The sequence below is a fragment of the Chrysemys picta genome, chromosome 3, assembly GCF_011386835.1.
Source record: "Chrysemys picta bellii isolate R12L10 chromosome 3, ASM1138683v2, whole genome shotgun sequence".
Classification (NCBI taxonomy): domain Eukaryota; kingdom Metazoa; phylum Chordata; order Testudines; family Emydidae; genus Chrysemys; species Chrysemys picta.
The window spans coordinates 158,692,284-158,714,697 of record NC_088793.1 but is presented as its reverse complement, the minus strand read 5'-3'; the positions used below and the strand labels follow the sequence as shown (position 1 = coordinate 158,714,697).

The window sequence follows — 22,414 nt, the reverse complement described above, 5'->3', positions numbered from 1 at the left end:
TTATTTTGTAAGGAATATATTTCATTTCCCCCCCATGCAGATTAACCCAAAGGCTTATGAATTTCAATACAAAAACCCCAACTCAGTGACTCAGAAGTTTACATCAAGTTAGACTAGTCAATGATGGCACAAAGTATACCTAGATGTAAACAAAATTTACTATGCTAACTGATCCCAGTGTGTTTGAGATATACATGTGTGTTTCAAGCTGCATCATACTAAACTTCTAAATTTCTAGCATAATAGCATTATCAATGATGCCAACACTACCAGGCTCTGCAATTTGTTCCTTGGGATGGTAATGATACAATGCATTAGTAAGATTTATGGAGTCTGGGTGATGGACAATAGCCATTTGCTCTAGAAGTTCCCTTTTGCTTTGTCACTAACTAGAAAGCTTTAAGGAGAGAGGTACCAATGCAAGATAATGGATAAGAAACAAAACAGATCTTGTTTAGACTGGTCTTCAGGAGAGAGGAATAAAAAAGGAGACTGTGCACATGCTGCACTCCCCCTCCACTCCCAAGAAAAAAAAAACAAAAAAACCCCAACCCCTACCAACTTGAGAATTACTCAGCTATAGGAAAAGAGACCGAACATGCTTCCTTTAAAGAACTGAAATTATGTCCTTATCAGTTTAGGTTCTGATACCATAAAGGCAGTATATATAAACACTTATTTTGGATGAATGAGGTATGATATGAATCATGATACAACAATACTGTCAGTATAATAAATTTCTTCCCCTTACCATTTTAAATAGTAGTGATCACCAACAGCATAAATCATTCAGATTTTTAAAACAAGTTAGTACTAAAGATTGAAGAAGGAGGGGAGAGATAGAAGACCCTGCTTCTGCAATGGAGTTTCCCCCACTGACTTCAATAGGAGTGGGACTGGGTCCAAAAGGGAGAATAGTGCTTCATTTTTACCAACACATTATTTTACTTATGCCACATGATTCAAGTACACTTTTAACGTTATGAAGAGAGGGCTCAGGAAATATTGACCAACACTTGTTTCCACTGAAATACACAATCCCTCAGGATATTCTGTAGAACTCGCTGTTCAAGCTTAAACACCCTTACCCACTGAGGACATGAATGCGATCCGTATTGTATTTCAGTGGTGTCAGTTCACAGCGTAGAACTTGAAGTGCCTCCAGGACCTTGCCATCCTCCAGGTATTCCAGGTACTTCTGCTGTAGCAGCAAGAACTTCATCCTCTGACATGACAGAAAGCAGCAGTCAGAGGAAAAAGGTTGACTGAAGTTTCAGAAAATGTTTGAGCCTAAACAGAACAGTAGAAACCATTCTACTATACCCTTCAGAAATACAGCTACATGTAACGTATCATTACTTCTGGCTGGTCTTTCAATATAATTGTGGTAGTTATGTTAGAAGTGACCCAAAAAATCTTTTCCACCTGCCTACTGGAGCCCTGAATATCTTCTTCCCACTCCTCACACCCCTTCTAATTCTCCTTATTCTGAACCCATATCCCTTTCAGTCACTATCCTTCAAACCAGGATTAGATGGGATTCCCTCAATCTCATGCTCAATCTTAAAACAAACAAAAAAAGTATGCTGCATGCTTGTACAGAGCATGACCAGTAGGTCAGCAAGTCAACCCCCTAACTGGTTTTATACAGATTATGTAGGAGCTCACCAAGGGATTCTCTCTATAGTTGTATAACATGCTGTAGCAACATATTAACACCGCAACTAGGCAAAACAAGGCACCATGCAAATTAAACTTGTTTTCCAGAAGTATTAACACTGCCATCTTCTTTTTACAGAAAGCGGAGCGATATAGCTCCCCACATTTAGGGCTCACTTCGCCTATACTCATTTCTCATAAGCATTCACTACTATTAGAATTCCAATGTGACCTTCACACATTCTCACATTTCTCATCAATAGTCATGATTCTAACTTTGTTAACATGTTCATGGACACAAAATGAAGGAAGGCATTCAGTTCCACATTTAAAATCTGGAGCCCCCAAAATTTCTTAACATGCTGATCCTTAAGATGAAAGTGAGACAGTTTAGTTGCTTCTACTGTACATAAACATAGCCACTTGGTGTATGCATTTGTCTGTCTGTCTTCACTACTGCTGCTAGTGGTTATCACCGTGAGAAAAGATACACCCCAGGCCTTCAACAAGTAGAGGCGTAAGAGGAAAACCTGAGAATGTATCTAGAGTGAAACAAAATTAAATTAAAGTGATGTGCTAGGCTTTCCCCCTCTTTATAGAAACTGAATGACGTGCAAGACAGATCATAAATACACTTAAATATCTGATCACCATCTTTCCCCATGTGAGTCCAGCAGATCCCAAAGACCATCAGCTTTTCAACACTATATGTATTTACTCATATTAGTGCATTAAGGGCATTATATAATTTTGACCAAAGTGCTAGCCTCTTCAAATCAAGACACAAATATGAAACATTTGTTATGCCTTAACTTTACATGATTTACTGCATGTTGTTCATTTTTGCACTTCATCTTGGATAGGGTAGCTACACTGTCCTATTTGATTAATTTCAAATAATTCTGTTTTTCCATACAATAACTCAATGTTGAAGTGTTCTGAGCTGCTAACAGAATATTTAAATAACTAGAACTTAATTGAAAAAAATAGAGTAATTTTTGTAAATTAAGAAAAATCCTAAATTTTAAGACTAAAGAAAGTCTCAAGTAATTTAGCCTGTCTCTTGATTTGAGGTTTACTCAATTTAACATTTGACAGACTATGTCAGATGTATTTTAAAAGAGCATTAATTAGCTCTCATTCATGTGGTTTAAGTTATATAGTACTGTCATCACGATGGCATGGAGAAAGATACTCTATGACAGTGAGTCTCATAAAAATCTCATTCCTGCTACGCATTTGACTAGATGAGAGATACAGATCTTAAATATTTTATCTAGTAGTGGTTCTATCTGATGTTTTGAGGGAATTTAAAACATTTAGGTAAAATATTTGTTTTCCTTCAAGTGGAATGCATTCCAGATTGATTATGAATACAGCCTATGAGGACTACACTTCATTAAAACACTGAGTGCAACAGACCTTCTGTAACTCTTGAGAACAAAACGCAGGTATCAAGTTTTCATGTACATGAAAGAAAACTGTTGACTTATTGTATAGCTTTCAGAAGTATATGAAGTTACCTAGATATGCATCACTGTATAGATATTTGTAGCTAATTTCATACTATAGCATCTTAGTTTTCCAGTACTCTGATGTCCTGTAGGGGATAGGTCAGAACCCCCTTTATATTATTCTCCCTCTCACTGCACAGATATTCAGTTTGTTTGTATTCGGCGTGAAAGGTGAAGAGGAGGCCCATTAGAGAAGAGAGCATCTGTACAATTTTTACAGGTATAACGCTGTACATTTTGGGGTGACGAGTCATTAGAAGTAAGCATTCCCCTTTTAATACTTCCCAGCCACTTATTAGGAAAGTGGAGGGGTTGATTCCTCACGGTAGGTGATCACCACATAACCCCAAATTTCAGTGTTTTTTTAAAAACTTTGTTTTCTCAGTTCTCATCCAGAACTTGTGTTGAATATTCTCCAATTCTCCCTGCATATCTCCTAGACAATATTTAGTTTCTTATGTATCCAGCCATTCACTTTTTCTTGATTTCCCTTATCTGCATGGTGATAACCCCTTCATCCAATTACTACCTCTACCTGGCATAATGGTTCTAAAAGACGAGGTAATGAAAGCCATTTCTGTGGAGGAAGAAAAGAAAAGGAAAAAAAAAAAAAATGTTTTTTTTGTTGTTGTGCCAATATCAGCAATTTAATGGAAATCCCTGTAAAAGCAAACCAGAGGCACTGTCTCCATGACTCATTTTATCCACACTAGTACAAGAAGCATGTCAAAATTGACCGACGTTCAGCCCTGATATTGTGTATAGCAACCAAGGCAGAGTACTGTTGCCAAGACAGCTGAATATGTACATTCTCAGTTGGTTCAGAGCATATTTTCCTTAATGTCTTTTTTTTTTTTTTTTTAACTTCATGATTCCTAGGCATACTACTGAAAAGGACATTTCTTAGAATGATAGAGCACCAGAGTTTTCATACATGGAGACACAGTACATATACTAATGCTAAAAATATTTTATTCATAACAGAGAGTTGGAACAAAAATGTTGAATGGATTTAATTACAACTAATGTCCCTATCAAGGCCCAGAGAACATTTTGCCTACAGTTTAATCACAACCTTTTTGTTGTTGGTTCATGAATAAATTTTTGTCCAAAAAACCCTACTAAGTTATTTGATGCGATGTAGAACTAAATTTCAGATTTAAGTGGCAGTGTCCCAAATAATGAGCAATTAGCTGTAGAGACCCTTTACACTAAGGATCATGGATCCTATACCCCAGTTATTTTTAAAGGTATTTTCTTACCTTATGTCAGGCAACTCAGCTTTTCCTGTGCCCGAATCAGCTTTTCTGCAACCAGCGCTTCTTGTGACAAGAGGGGCTTTTTCTGGCAAACTAAGTTCTATCTCTTCCCCCTACCCTTTTCCTAATTTCCCCTTCTGCTGCTACCATCTAATACTAGTAGTGCTGATAATTGCCTCTAGTGTCAGATGCCATCTTCCTCAACTGGACAGCAGGGAGTTTAAAAGGTACAACATTCGTTCAGTGCTGTGTGCTCATAGTTATATTACAGCTTCAAAGAAACCCTGCTGGAAAATATATCTGTTCATCAGATGATGCATCTCATGCCTATGAGGAGGTCTTCAATATACTTTTCTACCCAATACGAACAAAATAAGAGCGTTAAATTGTTTGTGGTTAGACGGTACCTACATATCCAGCTCAATACTCAGATTTCCCTTCAAAAATAATTATGGCCTTGCAATGGAAAGTATTAGAAGAGACTTCATAATCCCTTTCAATCTCTATCCTGTATCAATAAAGCTGAAGAGCCCCGAAACAGTTAACTGCAAACCTAACATTGGCAATATAGTTTGAGATGCAGTTAGCCACTTCACTTCCCAACGATCATTGTAAATCCACCAGTTCCAACAGAGAGTGTAGCTATTCTCTGTTTCAGTAGCAAAGATTCCTCTGTGTATTATCTGGTGGAGAAACCCTACAGGGAATGATGTTCATCTTCTCAGGCTCAGGACTTTAATTCAGTTAAATGTTACAAAACCTGATGTACAGCACTAAAGATGAATTGAGGTAGAAGTGTCGCATTCTGCTGTTTCTAGATACTGTACGACATAATTAACAGTAAAATTGGTTCAACAGTTCAATGTTAAAGTGACCCTACATAAAGAATTGCTAGGGTCTAAGTTTTGAGCAGGGCTGACCAAAAATCAGGATTGAAAAAAGTTGTGGTTTTTAAGTGTTTATATTGGCAGTGCTTAAGCTATAAAATGGGACGAAAGTGGATGGTTTGCACTTGTTTCTTTAGTTTCCTAGTTATATAAAAATTCTATGTAAAATATGAACTTTAGAATTTTCTCCTAAAATACTCATCAAAGCTGAAAAAGCAAAGTCCAGGGCCTCATCAACATCCTTACTGTGAAAACACTGCAAACCCGATAAGCAAATAGCCCATTCTATAAATACAAGCAACACCATCTTTTGATATTCTGAATGTCCTCAAATTGAATCAAGAAAATTGAAGTGTTTTGATCTGTATTTGTGGTTTGAAGTCAATGGAATGTGTGTTCCTATTTAGGAACTTTAGTTTTTCAAAAATAAAAGCCTAAAGTGACTTGTATACATAAAAAACGAGTTCATAACAATTTTATTAGTATATTGAAAATCTAAATAACTTTTCATCGTTAACAAAACAAAATTGCTTTGAAGTGACAAACATTGTCACTAAGAGAAGTTTAATGAAAATTTTAGCCTCCTAATGCTGCAACTTTCATGTACGTGCTTAGCACAAATAGTCCTGTTGAAGTCAATGAGCATATTTATGTGAGTAAAGTTATGTGTCTGATTTGCAGAATCAGGGCCTTAACGTTCAATATTTTGTTTTTCCACCTATGGCAGTTTTGTAAAAATTGAACAAGATACTCTACTAATAGTCTGCGTCTGACGAAGTGGGTATTCACCCACGAAAGCTTAAGCTCCAACACATCTGTTAGTCTTAAAGGTGCCACAGGACTCTGTTGCTTTTTACAGATCCAGACTAACACGGCTACCCCTCTGATACTCTACTAACAGTGGCATTTAACAATAGCACAATTTTTTCAAGCTAGTTTAATAAAACCTCAACCCAATTTAAATAACTTAAAAAAAAAAAAAAGTCACTTGATTTACGTCAGCAAAGTGAGTTATTCCAGGCTGGCTTGGATCTCTGCTCTCCTGTCCACAGGGAGGCTGTGCTCACCATTCCTGGGACAGAAACTCTTATTCTGTTGTTGAGTAGCCTCCTCTAGGCAATCCAGCACAGACATTGGCTGAAACTAGAGGAAGCTGCGTCTAGCCATTCTCTGGGCTTGTCTTCACTACCCGCCTGGATCGGCGGGTAGAAATTGATCTCTCGGAGATCGAATTATCGCGTCCCGATGAGACACAACAATCCATCCCCTAATTAACGTGCGTACTCCACCAGCGCAGCTATTTGCGTAGCTGAATTCGCGTATCTTAAAATCGATCCCTCCCCCAGTGTAGACCTAGCCTCTTTTAGGTAACCAGGTACAAGGCCCCTGAGCGAGAGCATAAGGAAAAATTGGAGGATCCTGGAGTGTATCCTCTTCCAATAAGGAATCATCACATCTTTTAGGGCTTCTCTACACAGCAAATTACTTCTGATTAACCTCCATGTGTGGACACTAATTCCACAGGGAGTTAGTAAGGAATAGTTAACCTGCTCTTAATTCACACCCTAGTTTATTCCAGATCAATTTTCACGTATAGACAAGCCTTTAGCTGATATCATAGAGTTAGGAAACCTGAGAGCTCCCAGTTGGAATTCAAATGATCATTGAACAAAACTGCATGTAGAAGTGCTATTTCCCTTAAAAGTGTGATGGTCAAGTTCACCTAGCTAGGATGAATACCATTATTTGACAGAACAGCCCCAAATCAAGTGTTGACAAGTGAAATTTCACTTGGAAATCACAAGTGCACTGACAAATGCTGGCCTGGGCCAAAAACCAAAGTGGATATCCTTACGTTTTTTCGAAAACACCACCTAACAGCAGAAGAAAGTTTTGGTTTTCATGTTTGGCACACTACTCTGGATAAGGCTTTCCTCTGACACCTCAGCCAACTGCATCCCCCATACAACGTTACACGAAGTACAGACATGGCTAGCCACATTACTCAACAGTAGTACAGGGCACAATTGCCTTTCAGTGGTGTTTACAAAGGAACTGAGAGGGGAGACTACTTTTCATTTTCAGCTCAGGCCAGATGCAGCAGCTGTTTAATGAATCCCCAGTTTTAAACTTAGATTAGTAGTTTGTACCTTAATATGCAGTACTTATAGCACTTTCATCTGTAGATCTCAAAGCACTTTGTGGGCAGCTTATGCTCATTTTCACAGACAGAATTTATAATACAAGTGCAATACAACTTTATGTTTACATAGCTCATTTTGATCAGAAGTTGTGAAAGCAGTTTGATATCCAGATCATCCTTGACCAAGTCACATTAAAAGTAAGATTCTCTAGCCTATTAAAGCTTACAGTAAAATGTCAGTAAGATTGACTTTTTACATACACACACCCCCACCCACTCAACTTCAGATACGTGAGGACAAACTGTCAGGCTGAGATTCAGAAACCCATACCCGTATGATCTTGGTTCATAAAACACAAACAGTATTTCTTCCCCTAAAGAATATGGCTAAGTGCTGTTCAACATCAGCTGAATGAATACACTTTTTATCTAAAATTATGATAAAGTTTGACTTTAAAATAGAAACCAGAAGCATAGTGCCTTCTAGAACATCATATAAAGTTGCCAAAAATAAGTGTACATTGAATTGAGTGATTTTACTTTTTTCACCATAGGGTGGAAATAGATGAAGTGTAGGCATTAGTAAGATTACTAGTGATTAAAAAAAATAAAATCTGAATTATTTAACTCCGCCCAACCAGTAGGGTCATGAGTGGAGAAAAATAACCCCGCCCCTTAAAATAAATAGAAGTGCCTACATCATCACTGATGGTGCAAAACCCAGAGATATAATCATCTTTTATTAGATCTGATTATGCTCTATAGATAGTCTGAGCTGTGACAAAAAAATTCTTCTTTATCTAGTGAGCTGTCCTTTTCCAGTTGCTACTAATTGCTCTAAACTGGGCTGAAATCTTGCAATTACCATAAAATAATTCAGACAAATATCTTCCAAATCAGCATTAAAAAAAAAAAAAAAAAAAAAAAAAAAAAAAAAGACACACACACACACAGGTCACCTCTATGAGTTTATTAATAGCTTTTAAAAAAATGCATGTACTAAAACATCTGACTCTAAAGGTATGGATGATAAAACCGATAAAGTCCTATCTCCTCACCTTACATCTTTAATTTATTTTCTTACTGCTGTACATGTGGCAGACTTGTTTTTAAATAAAAATCAGTATTTGTTATTTTTTTTAATTCATCAGACTTAGTTTAGATGAACAAAATACACTTTACAGCATCGATCTAGTTTAGATAAGGTGGAGTCTGAAAACAAAATTCACATTTCTGTAAGTTTTACTAAGTTGGAGTAAATTTTCCAAGGTTAGGGCTTACGTAGCCATTTATACTTTGGATTCGCTAAAAGCAAATTGTCCCCTTGTTTTCCTCTTTTGTCAAATTAACCTATTGTGACAAGTACAAAAAAATCCTTATAGTTTGACAATTTTTTCATAAATTAAAATGGACAGCACCATTTTGAATGGAATAGGGAAAATGCATATCCCCAAAATGTCAGAACTCTGATAACGTTTGCTTTAATAGATAATATGCTCTTATGTATGTAACAGGCTACCGAATTCTCACTCCTCACGAGACACTGAAAATGTACACATTATTTTGGTATATTCTGTTTGGATAGTCTTTCCTGACCCAGGTCTTTTTCCCTGCTGTCTTTTAAAAAAAAAAAAAAAAAAAAAAGCTTGCCTTCCAATCTTAGCCTGCCAGGCTAAAAATAGGAACTAGAACTATAGCTTCATAGAAAAGACTTTGGAGGGTTAAACATTCACACAATTACAGAACAAGATGTAACTTCTTTCAGGCAGCCACTGATGTTTTGTTAAACATCTGTTTTTCCTACTTCACTTCCTGTTCTCTCTCTTCCCCTCCCCCACCAGGCAGGAAACTCTCCTCCTGACAACAAAATGAATCAGCTAGAAGTAAAAAGCTAAGCAGCCATCAGCTGATTCCTCATTGTTTACAGCCACAGGCACTTCAAAAAGCAGTGCTACTTTTTTCTCCCCCAATGACTACAAAACAACACTGAATAGCTAATGTCCCATTAATTTTAGTAAACGTTTAACATAGTAAAATAAGATGTTTGAAGAAAGACAAGGGCTGTACGTAACCATTTTGATCCTGGGTCATAGAAATAAACCCAGAAACACTTTGTATGTCAACAAAGTTACTGAAACTACATATATTAAAACCAAACAAGTTGTAACTCTGTCAAGTCACAGGATCTAAACCCTAGCATGAAACGAGTGAACATAAATTACCAGACTGGTCTGCTTTAAAAATAAAGGACAAAGCTCTACAAAAATTCCAGTGACACACGCACATTTGTTCTTTAAAAGCCATCTAGAAAAGCAACAGTACTGTTCATTTTCTATATCAGCCACTATATTCCCATGACATTCTATTGCAGTATGCAAACCCCCCACAGTACCTAGATATTCTACATTGTACCTAAGCTTGGTTCTTTAAGAAAACATTAAAAAAAAAAATCAGCTATTTCAAACTCAGAAGCACTTTTAGAATTTCTTTAAAGTAACTGAATTAAGTAGTTTCAACTGAAGTTATCTAATTATGGATTTTAAATTAGATATACAGATTACACAAGTTGTATTCTGATCCATGAATACAGACTTTAATAAATTTACACATTCAATGCACTGAGTATTGGTCTTAATATTTTTAGGCTTCCTCTCTCAAATACTACAAAATGACAGGAGACCAAATTAGTATTGTGCTTGGGATAGCAAGCTGCTTACTAAAATAAATACAGAGTTAATGTTGGCATCTGAAGTAGGTACAAAAAAGTGTATTACTACAATTATTCCCAACTACATCTGAAACAATTCAAAATGTGTCTCTTACCACAATTGCATGAGGAGAATGCACCAAAGGCTTAAGTTCATTCAAGTCGTTCTCAGCCTGCAAAAATTGGTATAAAAAAGAAACATAAGCTTGAAGAACCATGAAATGCATTTCACATACTATAAATTTAACAGCAGTTATGCAGTCCTATATGCCCCACATACATTACCTTATCCCATTCTCCTTCCATGACATGATTGCGGAATTTGGTAGCAGAAGGATGTTCTAAACGACATCCTGACTCTTGCATGAGAAGATCAACAGTCTGGCTGCAGGAGAGATACAGTGTGAAAAAAAACTGACCAATTTTACTCTTAAAATGCACCACCCACTGCAATAAGTCTGCTATAGTTAAAAACTGACTTTTTATGAAGCAAAAGAGTTATAACCAGATTCAGAAAAATGTGAAGAGATAAGTATTCCAATCACTCAAGACATTGGATAGACAGCTCCCTATATCCACAAGAGTGGCTGATTGGTTTGAAAACTTGCATGAAGTGCCAAGATGGTCTTCTTTGACTAACCAATCATCTCAGACAGGCATGTCCAGATAGAAATAAACCAGTTTCTAGCAGCAAGTTGTCTGCACGGAGGAAAATATAGGTTATAAACATTAGATGTGCCTCTATAGCCACCAGTAGAGAATGGGTATAAAGGGCTGCCACTGCTCTGTATTAAGATGTCTGCAGAGATAGCCCTAGCTTTTGTTCATGTCAGGACTTTAAAAGGCTGGTTCCTTAAAATAAAAAATAAGCAAACTCACTAGCTTGTAACCCTCCCCCATTTATGCTAAAAATAACATATTTACAGTGGTGTAGCCTATAAACAGGCACAAGCTGTCTCCTGCTGTGGAGAATCTGCCTCCTATGTCAGTGGTGTGTTTTATTTTATGTACTAAGTTCATTAGACTCAATCCAGCCCCACAATAGTTTGCCATCTCTACTTTGGTACTTCCCTTGTAGCTTTATTTTCTGGGGCATCAGCTATAGGACCCCTCCCAAAATCTCAGTATCCACCTAGTTGCTGTTACGTTTTATTTAGAAAAGGGAGAGGGTGGTGTCTGTAAAATCCAGATGGTTCATCTCTCTGTATTTTATTTCTATTTTCCCTTCCTCCACTGCATACTCACCCAAAAATACTGCAGTGCTCTGAACCACAGAAGAATCAACATATTTGTAATTTTATTTTTTTCCGTCTATAGATAGGAGTATTTTCAAAAGCTATTAGACATATGGCCAAACCAAACCTACAAAAGCTTTCATCCAATTACACGAACACAGGCTCTGCAGTCAGAATCCTAAATGCTGATTTAATTCTTTGGTTGGTTTGTTTACAATTAACCAATGAGCTCTTAAGACTTAAACAAAACAAAAAACCTTCAAGTGTCCAGACTCCATTATGTTCACCAGATCACTTCTCCCCCACTATCACATTTTTATTGATCTGACTTAATGGTATGTGATTGGGCTTTCATAATGTCATCTTTGGCAGGGGAAGCTCTACCTGTCCCCCACCATGGTTCAGAGACACAGTCTGTCTCGAATGTACAAAGCTGGTTGGAAGAGCCTTAAAGATAGGTCCCTCACTTCATTATTTTCAACACATCAGGTCTGCCCCACAGCTCCCCTTCATGTACACTTATTGATCTCTCTCGATAATGGGATATCAAGCTGTGACAAGGCAGTGTGTGGGAGAAGGCGGCCCCTTTCCTCCCCTCCACCGTCCAAATCTTACGTATGTGGGTCATAAACAGATTTGTTGGTCTGTCTCCCATGGGCACAAATGGTGCCCTAAAATAGAACAAGTCTCCCAGCCCCATTATTTTCCCCGGCCCACTCCTGCACCAAGCCAGCCCCCTCCCCCACTTTTGACTCCTCTCTCCTTATCGATGTGCAATTCAGTTACATCAGTGCGGATCTACAGTAGAGAAGGGGCCCGGGGCCCCCCATCCCCACCCAGCCTCCCTCCTGGTCTCTATGGAGGGGGAAGCGGGGGTCTCATAGCACCGCTAGAGGGGAAAGGGAGGAAAACGGGCCCTCGCCGTGTGGGGCGCCCTTACCCCAGCGCAGGCCTGCCCCGCAGGGTCCCCCCCCGCCCTATGGGGGAGGAGGGGGTCGGTCTCCCCTCCGAGGGCGCGGGCACTTACTTGAGGCCCAGCCCGTGGAGGTGCTGCCCGATGAGCCGGATCACGTCCTCGTCGGACTGCGAGAGCCGCTTCTTCTTCTTCAGGGCGCTGCCGCCGCCTCCCCCCAGCTCCGCGGCGGCCGAGCCGGGCCCCCCGGCGGCCGGGACCCCGTTGTTGACGCTCAGGCCGCCGGGGCTGCTGCTGCCGCCGCTACTATTGGCCGCGGAGGCGGAGGGCAGCAGCCCGTTGGCGTGAGCCAGCTGCTCCCCGGCGGCCGAGCCCGACGAGGCCTCGCCGTTCTGGGCGCCCAAGCAGCCCAGCTCCGGGCCCGCCGGCCCCTGCGGCGGCGGCTGCTGCTGGCCTCCTCCTGCCCCGTTGGCCTGCATGGCGCTGCTGCTGCTGCCTCTGAGCGGGGCGGCAGGGGGGGCGAGCCCGGCGGAGAGCGAGGGGGACTGGGACGAGGTGAGGCCTGCTCTGCCCGCGGAAGCCCCGGGCTCGCCTGCTCCCTCCGCCGCCGCCGGGGAGGCCCGGGCTTTCTTCCGCGGGGGCGGGGAGGCTCCGCCGGTGTCCGAGTCGGAGGAGGAGGAAGCGGAGGCCAGAGTTTCCTCGCCGAGAGCGGCCGTGGTGGGAAGCCGGGGGGGGCGAGGAAGGGAGGCGGGGGGCGAGGGGAGGAGGAGCGGGGCCCTGTCCCCCCCGGGGTCCCGGAGGCAGCGCCGCCCCACTCTGGGCTCCCTCTTGTTATTGTTGCCGCTGCCCGGAGCCCCCGCCTGGCCGCCCCAGGCGCCCGGCCTGCTCCGTGCTGCTGGGTTTGTCACTTCTCTGCCCAGCTGCAGCCTAATGGAGTCCGGGCCGGGACGTCACAGGAAATTCCTATACTGCCCCCTACACCCACTTCCGCCGCCCGGAGCGGGTATGGAGCCTATGGGGCAGGGGGCAGAGAAGAGCGGGGCTTCACCCTGCTTGTGCAGCGCCAGGGGAAGGGGGGGTGGCACAGACCCAGTGGGGGCTCTGCCACACACCTGTCTAGCTGCCTCGCACTCAGCCCTGTGTGCCTACCTAACATGTCTCTGTATACAGACTATGTACATGTGTCCTGATCTGTAATACATATGGATAGACTATATATAGATGTGTATACATCTGTAGGCAAGTGTGCAAATACACACACACACAGATGATTATATACATACACACACATAGAGAGAGAGAGAGAGAGAGAGAGATGATATACATACACACACATATAGATATATAGATGATACACACACACACACCCCATCATAAAATATGCTAAAAGAACACTATTAAGGTTGCCAGGTGATCACTCAAAAGTTAAATACCAGAGTTAAAGTGAAACCCTAATTTGGCCCCCTTGTGCCTATGCATTAGGAGATAATCTTTAATTGCAGAATCCCATAGTATTTTTTCCACAGAAGCCTACTGCCTATACTGCATGGTATAGATATTGCTCACTTAATGAACAGCTAATCAATATTTTTTCTCCTCATTGTTTAATAACATACTAGTCAAACCTTGCTCTGAATACAGAATTATTATTTTTTCATGGGCTTTATCATAGTGTTCACAAACCTCTATGAATTTATTTTCACAACATCCCTGTGAGGTGAGGATATTATTATCCCCATTTTACAGATGGGCTACCGAGACACAGAGATAAAAGTAAAAAGTTCCCAGCAAGTTTGGATGCCAAACAGATACCTAGGACATAATTTTGCAGAGTACATATCATTACATAGCACTTTATGTGTTCAAAGCACAGGTCCATTAACTTCATTTGTAGCTGTGACTGCTCAGCAATTTTGCAAATCTGGCCCCAGGATCTCAGGTTGAGCACACCCAGAAAATAAGGAATTCAGAGCAGTGACCACATCTGAAAAAAATTAGTTTCAAGTGACTTGTCTAGCATCACAGAGGAACTCATGGCAGAGGCAGGGATGGATGCCAATTCTCCAGGGTGCATTCTCCAAGAAGCTGCCTTAACCACAATACAGTCCTTTCTCTTTCTACAATCACCTGTCTCATCCACTCCATATCTACCACAGGCACATCTTCATGTGCAGGTGGTGGAATCCCCCTTGGTGTGCCAGAGGATATCCTGGCTGGTACCAGCAGACTTGGAGATCTCCTGGACTACAATCAGAGGACTGGGTAGACCCTGCGGCACTTGGTCAGCACATGAAGCTGCCCATCCTGCATGTCTCCTGTTGTGTGCTCCAGGAGGTGCGGGCAGCCTTACCACCTGCTTCTCCCACTTTCCTTGAGCAGGTACTGCAGGAGGGTGTTCCCTGCCCATCCCTCAGGCTGGCCCTCTGGATCTTGTCATCAGGCCCCTGCCTTGTGAGCCTCCCTGGCTGCCCCGACATACCACCATGCACAACATCCACCTGATCCACCCCTGAACCACACCTGGAAAAGATCTGTATGCACTCACGCTTCATACTATACGCTTCCTCACCCTCATGTTCCACACCGACACCAAGTGGTGGGACCTACCACCATTGGAAGAGGGCTAGGCACCCTGGTGGGCCAGTCTGTGCTCCACTCTGGTTCCACATCCCACTGGGGATATTAGTTGGTGGCTCCTCCACAGAGCCATGAGCACAGGCATGTACCTGACGCAGTTCACGCACTCCTCTGATACATATCCTTTCTGTGACGAGAGGGAGACACTAGTGCACATCTATGTAGGGTATATCAGGTGGCAGCCCTTCTGGCTCCTTCAGAACCTCTTACTAAGGTTATAGCTGCATTTTTCCCTGCACTTCCTGATCTGTGCACACCCCATCTATGGCCCCACAAAGTCATGGGACCTCCTCATCCATCTTCTCCTGGCATTGGCCAAGATGGCTATCCATCACACCAGGAGGAAGTTGGATGGGAGTATTCTGTGACTGTGGAGTCTATGTCCATTACCTTTTTCAATCATATTTGAGTAGAGTTCCTTCCTGGATGGTGTCTACAGACTCCTCAGACACCTTTGAGGAGTGGTGGGCACTGTCAGGATTCTCTGCTCTTTGTCCCCCTCTGGCTGCCTCTTTTTTAACCTTTGACTTAACAACTTTAACCTTTAACCTGTTCCTGTTTTCTCTTTCATTGTTCCAAGTACTCAACTGTGACTTGGGCTTAGTGGTTCCCCCCCTTAGTTGAGGGGGCAGGCCTTAAGTTTTGGGCAGGCCTAGATCTGCCTGTCCCAGTACTAATAAATAGTCCACATCTGTCACAGGCACATCTTCATGTGTAGGTGGTGGAGTCCCCCTTGGTGTGCTTGAGGATAGTCCTGGGTGGTACCACCAGAATCAGAGACCTCTGGACTACAATCAGAGGGATTGGGTGGATCCCGTGGTGTTTAGCCAGTGCATGAGATTGACTACCCGGTGCAAACACCATCCTGTGCTCCAGGGGATGAAGGTTTTTGTCTTGAAACCACATCTTGAATAGTCCTGCTGTAGGGCACTCCCTGCCAACCACTCAATCTCAGCCCTCCAGCTCTTATCATCAGGCCCCTGCCCTGTGAGTCCGCCTCTCCCCCCCCCCCACCTCCGATACCTCTGATGCACCACCTGAGCTGGCTGAGCACCATCCAGCAGGCCCTTCTCCAAACCGTGCCCCAAGAACATCTCTACATGCATGTGCTTCATACCATCCACTTCCTTGCCCTCATGTCCCGCCCCAACACTAAGTGGTGGGACCTGCTGTCACTTGCGGAGGGTGGAGAGCCCTGGTGGGCCAGCCTGTACACTATCAGGACCCATGATCCACTGGGGATCTCAGTTGGCAGCTCCTTCATGGACACATGAACATGGGCATATGACTGGCACAGTTTACAGAGTCCCCCAACACCTGCCCTTTATGCAGCAAGAGGGAGTCTCTGACACACATCTACATAGAATGTGTCAGCTGCTGCCCCTCTTTTGGCTACCCCAGAACCTCCTGATGAGACCCGCCCATCTCAGTAGCTTCAATAAGTTTAAGAGGGAACTGGGTCCATGTGACGTGCTATACCAGATACTCTGAGGCCCCCTGCTGGAGATCTTATGGCCCTGCCACACCCCGCCCCCAAAAAGGGCAGTGGAGAGGGTCCTCCAAGCTGCCTAGAGTGACTGTGTGGGACACAACCAATCAGGCCCAGCAGCCTGATATAACAAAAGCTGCAGGGCCAAAGCAGGGAGCTCAATTCCTTGCTGCAGCTGTAGGAGTGTGGGTGGCTGATAGAGTGACAGAGCAGAGCAGTCAGAAGCCAGGGAGAGTGAGACGGAGCCCTGAGCTGGTTGCTGGGACTCCATTAGGACAAGGCCCTGAGGTAAGGGTGAAGATGGTGTGGGGCCATGGGGAAGTGGCCCTGGGAATTAGAGAAGCTGTGTGATATAGTTAAAGGGACATAGCAGATGGCTGTGATCTACAGGGTCCCTGGGCTGGGACCTGGAGTAGTGGGCTGGCCTGCTGGGCCACCCCTACCCCCCATTAGATACTGGGGGGAAGTGGCCTGGACATTGAGGCACCCCAAAGGGGGAACTGCACTATAGTGGCCCAGCTGGAGAGCTGTAGCCAGGAAGCCCCAAGAAGGTGAAGACATTGTCCCTGCTCTGGGATAGAGCAGTGCCCCAGGCTCCCTCCATGGAGACAATCTGAGAGGGTGTATACAAGAAGTGAGTGCACCCTGTTAGTCCAATACATCTGAACTGATTGCCTGCTGCTCAGTTGGGCTTAAGGAAAGGTACCTTGGCCTTATAAAGGGGGAGACAGCAGAATTTGGTTGTTGGCAGATGCTGTGTGGAATAAGAAGGTTCCTGCAAGGCTGTAAGTTAGCAGAGAAGACTGAACTCCCGACAAGAAGTGTTGGGAGAGCAGGAAGACAGACCCTCAGGGAGGAGGGTTTCTGCCCAATTTGAGATTATGTAAAGGTAGTGACTGTTAAAAGAGGACAGACCTTTACGGAGGAGGGACTGGGCCCATCTGAAATTTGGATGAAGAGTTTGAAAGTTTGAGTTTTATTTTAAAAATCTTTTTGCAGGACTTAATAAATTGGCTCCCAGAAGGGAAAAGTTTTGAATATCTAGAATGTGGCCTTTTTAAGTGCCTGGGGGGGGGAAAGGGGGTGGAAAGAGGCAGTTTTCAGCAGAGCCATGGACACTGCAGGACAGGTGTGCCCTTTGACATCTTCCTACTTCTGGAACAAATGTAGGGATGCTACAGGTGCTGGTCTCCTTTACTACACAGCGCTGATTCAATCCCAGAGCAATTCCTGCCTGTGCACTGAATGAACCAGGTGTTGTGTAGAAAAAATAGTATGTGATCGTGTAATTAAAACACTATCTTAGGCACCAGAGGGCCGAATTAAAGTTGCACGGGCAACCTTAAGTCCTCCATTTAATAACTTTTGAGTGCTTGACTTTGCAGTCTTACTAATGTTCTTAACATCGTTATTTTGTCTGTAACTTTCAAAAAAGAAAACATAATTAAGTAATTAATTAAGAAAATGTTCACTTTTTCACTTGAATAGACGTGCAGTCTGGATGGATTACAGTGCACATTGCCAATAAAGAATAAATCTGAAAGGGTTCCTGTGCAGCCACTTTATGCATGCTTGGGTAGTTCAAGGGAATGTGCTGATGCCATTGCCCCCGGTGAACACCCTGCCACTAGTTCAAACCTTTGTACACATGTGCAATAAAAATTTAATAACTCATGTTGCTTACTACAAGTTGCCTCTGTTATGTTAATGTTTTTTGTTTTTTATTCAGAGGTTCACTGAACACAGCAGAACAGTCAGCAGCTGGTCTAAACAAAATTTTTGTTATATTAGGTGGGAAGGAGCTGGAGCCAGAGGACTTTGTGTGGTGGAAGGGAGGGGGACAGGTAAGAGGGTCAGATAGGGGTTGCAGCTGTGCAGGGGCCAGGAAAGAAGGGTAGGTGGTAGGCAAGCCTTAGATTGGTTATCTGAGGGGGAAATCTGTGTATTTTGCTAGACCCTGGGGAACAGAAGGTGACAAGTGGCTATTTCCTGATCTCCGGGCAGATTAATGTGGTGGTTTCAAAGACTTGTATTGTGGAGGCTTGTAACCTACCACACAGGGACCCCTTTCCACTGAAGGAAAAGACATTGGCAACCCTGGAGTGCACGTGTGTGGATTTTGGGAGATTGCTGGATCACTAGGTTGTAGAAGTTTGCAGGAGAGCAAGGAATACACCATGACATGGGGATTGCTGACTACAGGCTCATTTGGGTGGAGAGAGATGGCCTGCCTTGGCATCATGTTTTGCCCATTCTGCAATGTCTAATGTGATCTACTAGACATTGTGGTGATTCACTTGGGGAGAAATGATCTGGGCCTTATTCCTGGTGCAGGGCCATAAGCACAGACTGGTGGGATCAAGTCGTCATGCAGATGTGGGATGAGCAGCAGTGTCTCCAGAACGTTCACAAGAAGAAGCAGATGTTCCTTGAGATTTGTGAGCAGCTTGCCTCAATCCTCTAGCATCAGGATATACACAGAGGGAGGCCAGGCTGCTACAGAAGCAAGCTGCTAGAGCTATCTAGAAGCTGGCTTATGCCAGACTGTCACATGTCCATGGAGAACCAGTTTGGTGTTGGCAGTCCACTGTTGGGATTGTGGTGGTGGAAGTGTGAGGCAATCAGGACTGACTTACCCAAAGACAGTGGGCATAAACAGTGTCCTGAAATAACATCTGGTTTTGCGAGAATAGTTTCCAAACTGTACTGGGGCCATTGATGGACTCCTTTGCACAGTTTGTCCACCGCAAGGAGCATGTGAGTACATAAGGAGTAGTATCCTTTTTGGTTTATGCAGGCCCTAGTTGACCCTCATTATGCAGGCCTATCAACCATGAGAAGTAGGCTCATGGACACTAATATGGGATGTAGTGGCAAGGTGCATGATGCCAGGGTTTTCTGGAGATTGGAACTTTACCTTCAACTGGACAAGCTGGGATGTTATTTTCACCCCGTGACATTGTTATAAATGTAGTCACTGTCCCCACTGTTATTCTGGGGACCCTGCTTATCCCCTTTTGCCATGGCTTATGAAAACCTTATCCTGATCTCAGAGGACCTGTCATAGAACAAGATAATACTCACAACAGACTGGTTCAGCTGCAACAGCAGCACAGCACCTAGTGGGTGAAGAGCCAGGCAGCCAGTGCATTGAGCAGACACTGACTGGCACTCCGAGTTCTTATAGTTGGTCTGTGTGGCCTCTAGTGGGCAATGACCAGTGTGGGTAAGCTATACTAATTCAATTACAAGATGTGGACAGACTGTATGAGTTCCTTACAGGACATGGCAAAAGAAGGTTCAACTACACACTTAGTACCTGTAGTGTGATGGTTGAATGTGCATTTGGCAGACTGAAGTCCTGGTGTGGATGATGACATTGGCATCCAAACAGTTCTATAAGCAATGGCAGTCTGCATTATTGTTGCCTGCTTTGTCCTCACAGATGTTGTGCAGAGCACAAGTGAGCTCTTCTCCCCCCCTGAAATGGGCTCAATACACTGGACTTCTAGACAGGTGCACTTTCTGGCTGGTCATTACAGGGACAGGATCCACCTGTGCAACAGAAATCGGGGATGCTTTGTGCACCATAGAATGGCTTGCCTCCTCCAGTGGGTGAGGGGAATGATGTAATAGGGAATTAAATAGTATTTGTAATGCGTGCCACAGTCAGCTTGTGGGTGTAGGCCAGATCCAAAGGGAGGGTTTTATGAACTTGATGCATTGTGTATAATCATGTCTATTCCTCATCACACAGTTTGCTTTACTGTGAGGGTATGTATGAAAAATGTTATCCACTTCATAAAAACTGGCCACATTCTTTAGACACACAGCTCAACTGTGTGATGCTTTGAAATTAAAGGGATGGTTTATGCATGTTATTTAAACATGTACTTCAAAGCCAGCTTTATAGATTACTGAGAGGAAGTTCCTCTGAAGTAAACATAATACACCATGATAATGACACCTTCCATATGGAACACTTGATTTGTAGACAGTCATGTAATAGAAACTCTCAATGTTAAAAACCTGATGGGCAGACCAGCTGCCAGCAAAACTAACAATAGAACAAACAGTGCAAAACCCAGTGAACATTAGTTGTGAGGAAATGCAATGCACAACAGTGCGAAACACTCATGCTCTATTGAGTGGCACTGAATAGAGCATAACTATAATTATGTCTGGGAGTCCACTGTCTCTTGGTTCTTTGGCCATTGTAGTGTGTTTGATGAATGTGGACCACTGCAGGAGGTAGATTTGGTGAGTCCGACTACTTGTGACAAAGACCACTCAGCCCCACTATTGTCCAAAGTGTGCATGAGCTATAGGACATGCTAGGTTTGAGGGGATTCAGGGCATGGTGCTGTAGCATGAGGTGCAGCTGGAGGTTGCAGTCTTGCTGCCATGAGCACAAGCATTCTCTCAACGTTTTTCTACTGCATTCTATCGTCTTCCCTCAGCCTGCATTCTTGCTCCAAAAACTGTGCTGCCAAACTCCTTTTGTCTTTCTTTTTCTGGAATTCCAGCTGAGGGTTGGCCTTCCACAGGATCTTCGCTGTTACTTCATTTTGGACCTACTTCCTCCATGCCCCACTGCACTGAAGTTGGCATCCAAAGGCTCCTAGCTGCCTGTATGCATCATGCAGAAGTTGAAGACCAGCCAAGGCAAGTGAAAACACATTGTCTGAGCATGGGGGGGGGGGGGGGGGGAGTACATAGCATCTACTGCACAGGGTGGGGCTGCAGCAGCTTGTGGGCAAAAGATGCTACTTTTGGGTAGAACAAGCATAGAACCCAATGAGAATTTTTCTTTGAAGCTTAGAGGGCTGTCTGAGCAATCAGCAGCAAGACTCTAGACATCATTGGAAGATGCACTTTACAAATTAAATTTCAATTATTTATAAATCTCCACCATTTTATCCTCGGGTTGCATGGGGCATAAGGGTGTGAGTTTCAATATGCTTTACTACCTGTGGTTTTACTATCATTAGCCAGGGCAACAAGTGGAGAACATTAGAGTTCTGGAGATTCTTGACTGGTAGCGTGACCTGCTCCCAGTTAGAGGCTGGCCATTCATCTATGCTAAAGAGCTTTCTAGGCATTTGGTGACTGACCAGGATGCTTCTGAATGGAGAAGGTTTGTGAGCTACAGAGATGGTCCTAATAAGTATGCCCCATCCTGTGAGAAGTACACAGCCATAACCAGCCAAGAATGGGTTATTATCCATGGGCCAATGAACAAAATGCTGCTTTAGGTTGGAGACATAAGGGTGTGAGTTTCACCAGTAACAGAAATGTGCTACAATCCCTGGGTTATAATAATTTCATTGGGTCATAAGCCAGAAATTCCTCCCATTTGTACATTTTATAACCAATATGGCGGCAAAACATACCTGCCTCTGATGCTACTTTTGCCTCCTGTGGTTCTGCTGCTGGTTGCACTTGGGGGGGGGGGGCGCAACCCAAACAGCTCCTCCAAGTATGGTCCCAGGATGTGCTGTAGCTGCTCTGGTGGCATAGCCTCCTCAGTGACTGGCATGAAAACTAGGCTCACTTCCCAGGCTTCATCCGATGGCTGCTGGCTCTCAGTGGCTCCGCTAACTCAGTGTTATGAGAGTGCCATCCCTGCTTAGCAGACTGTCATATTGGCTCAGTGCCTGCTGAATCTCCCAGAATCCAGTCAAACTGCATGTACAAGTGGGAGGCAGAAGACTCATTTCCAGAGGTGCAGTTACTGTCCCTCACATTGCACTAGTCAGTTTTAAACCACTTTACTCATTCCTCACTGATGGCAGTCTGGTGGATCCCCAGTGCTACAAGCGTCTTCAAGATTCCTTTGTGCACATGATCTCTTGCACTCCTACTGAAGTTGAAGCTCTTGGTTGCTTTGCACCAGAGACTTACCAGAATTTGACCCTGTTCCTCTGGCCAGCAAGCAGTGCACTTGCTGTGGGGCTTCTTCCTGTCAGTG

At 43.4% G+C, this 22,414-nt stretch overlaps 1 protein-coding gene across 7 annotated transcripts in view; it reads right to left on the bottom strand.

Annotated features, from left to right (window-relative positions):
- The window catches only part of WDR26 (WD repeat domain 26), a 44,625-nt gene extending 31,687 nt beyond the window's left edge, over positions 1 to 12,938 (bottom strand). For all 7 annotated transcript variants that reach the window (XR_010600204.1, XR_010600205.1, XR_010600206.1 and 4 more), the window contains exons 1-4: positions 12,432 to 12,938; positions 10,455 to 10,554; positions 10,286 to 10,342; positions 1,089 to 1,225 (exon numbers count right to left, since the gene is read on the bottom strand). Coding sequence is in view for 4 of the 7 variants with exons in the window: in XM_005289585.5 (XP_005289642.2) it covers positions 1,089 to 1,225; positions 10,286 to 10,342; positions 10,455 to 10,554; positions 12,432 to 12,796 (659 nt within the window). In the remaining 3 variants the exon portion in view is untranslated. The remainder of the gene's footprint in view (positions 1 to 1,088; positions 1,226 to 10,285; positions 10,343 to 10,454; positions 10,555 to 12,431) is intronic.
- Positions 12,939 to 22,414: the final 9,476 nt, after the last annotated feature.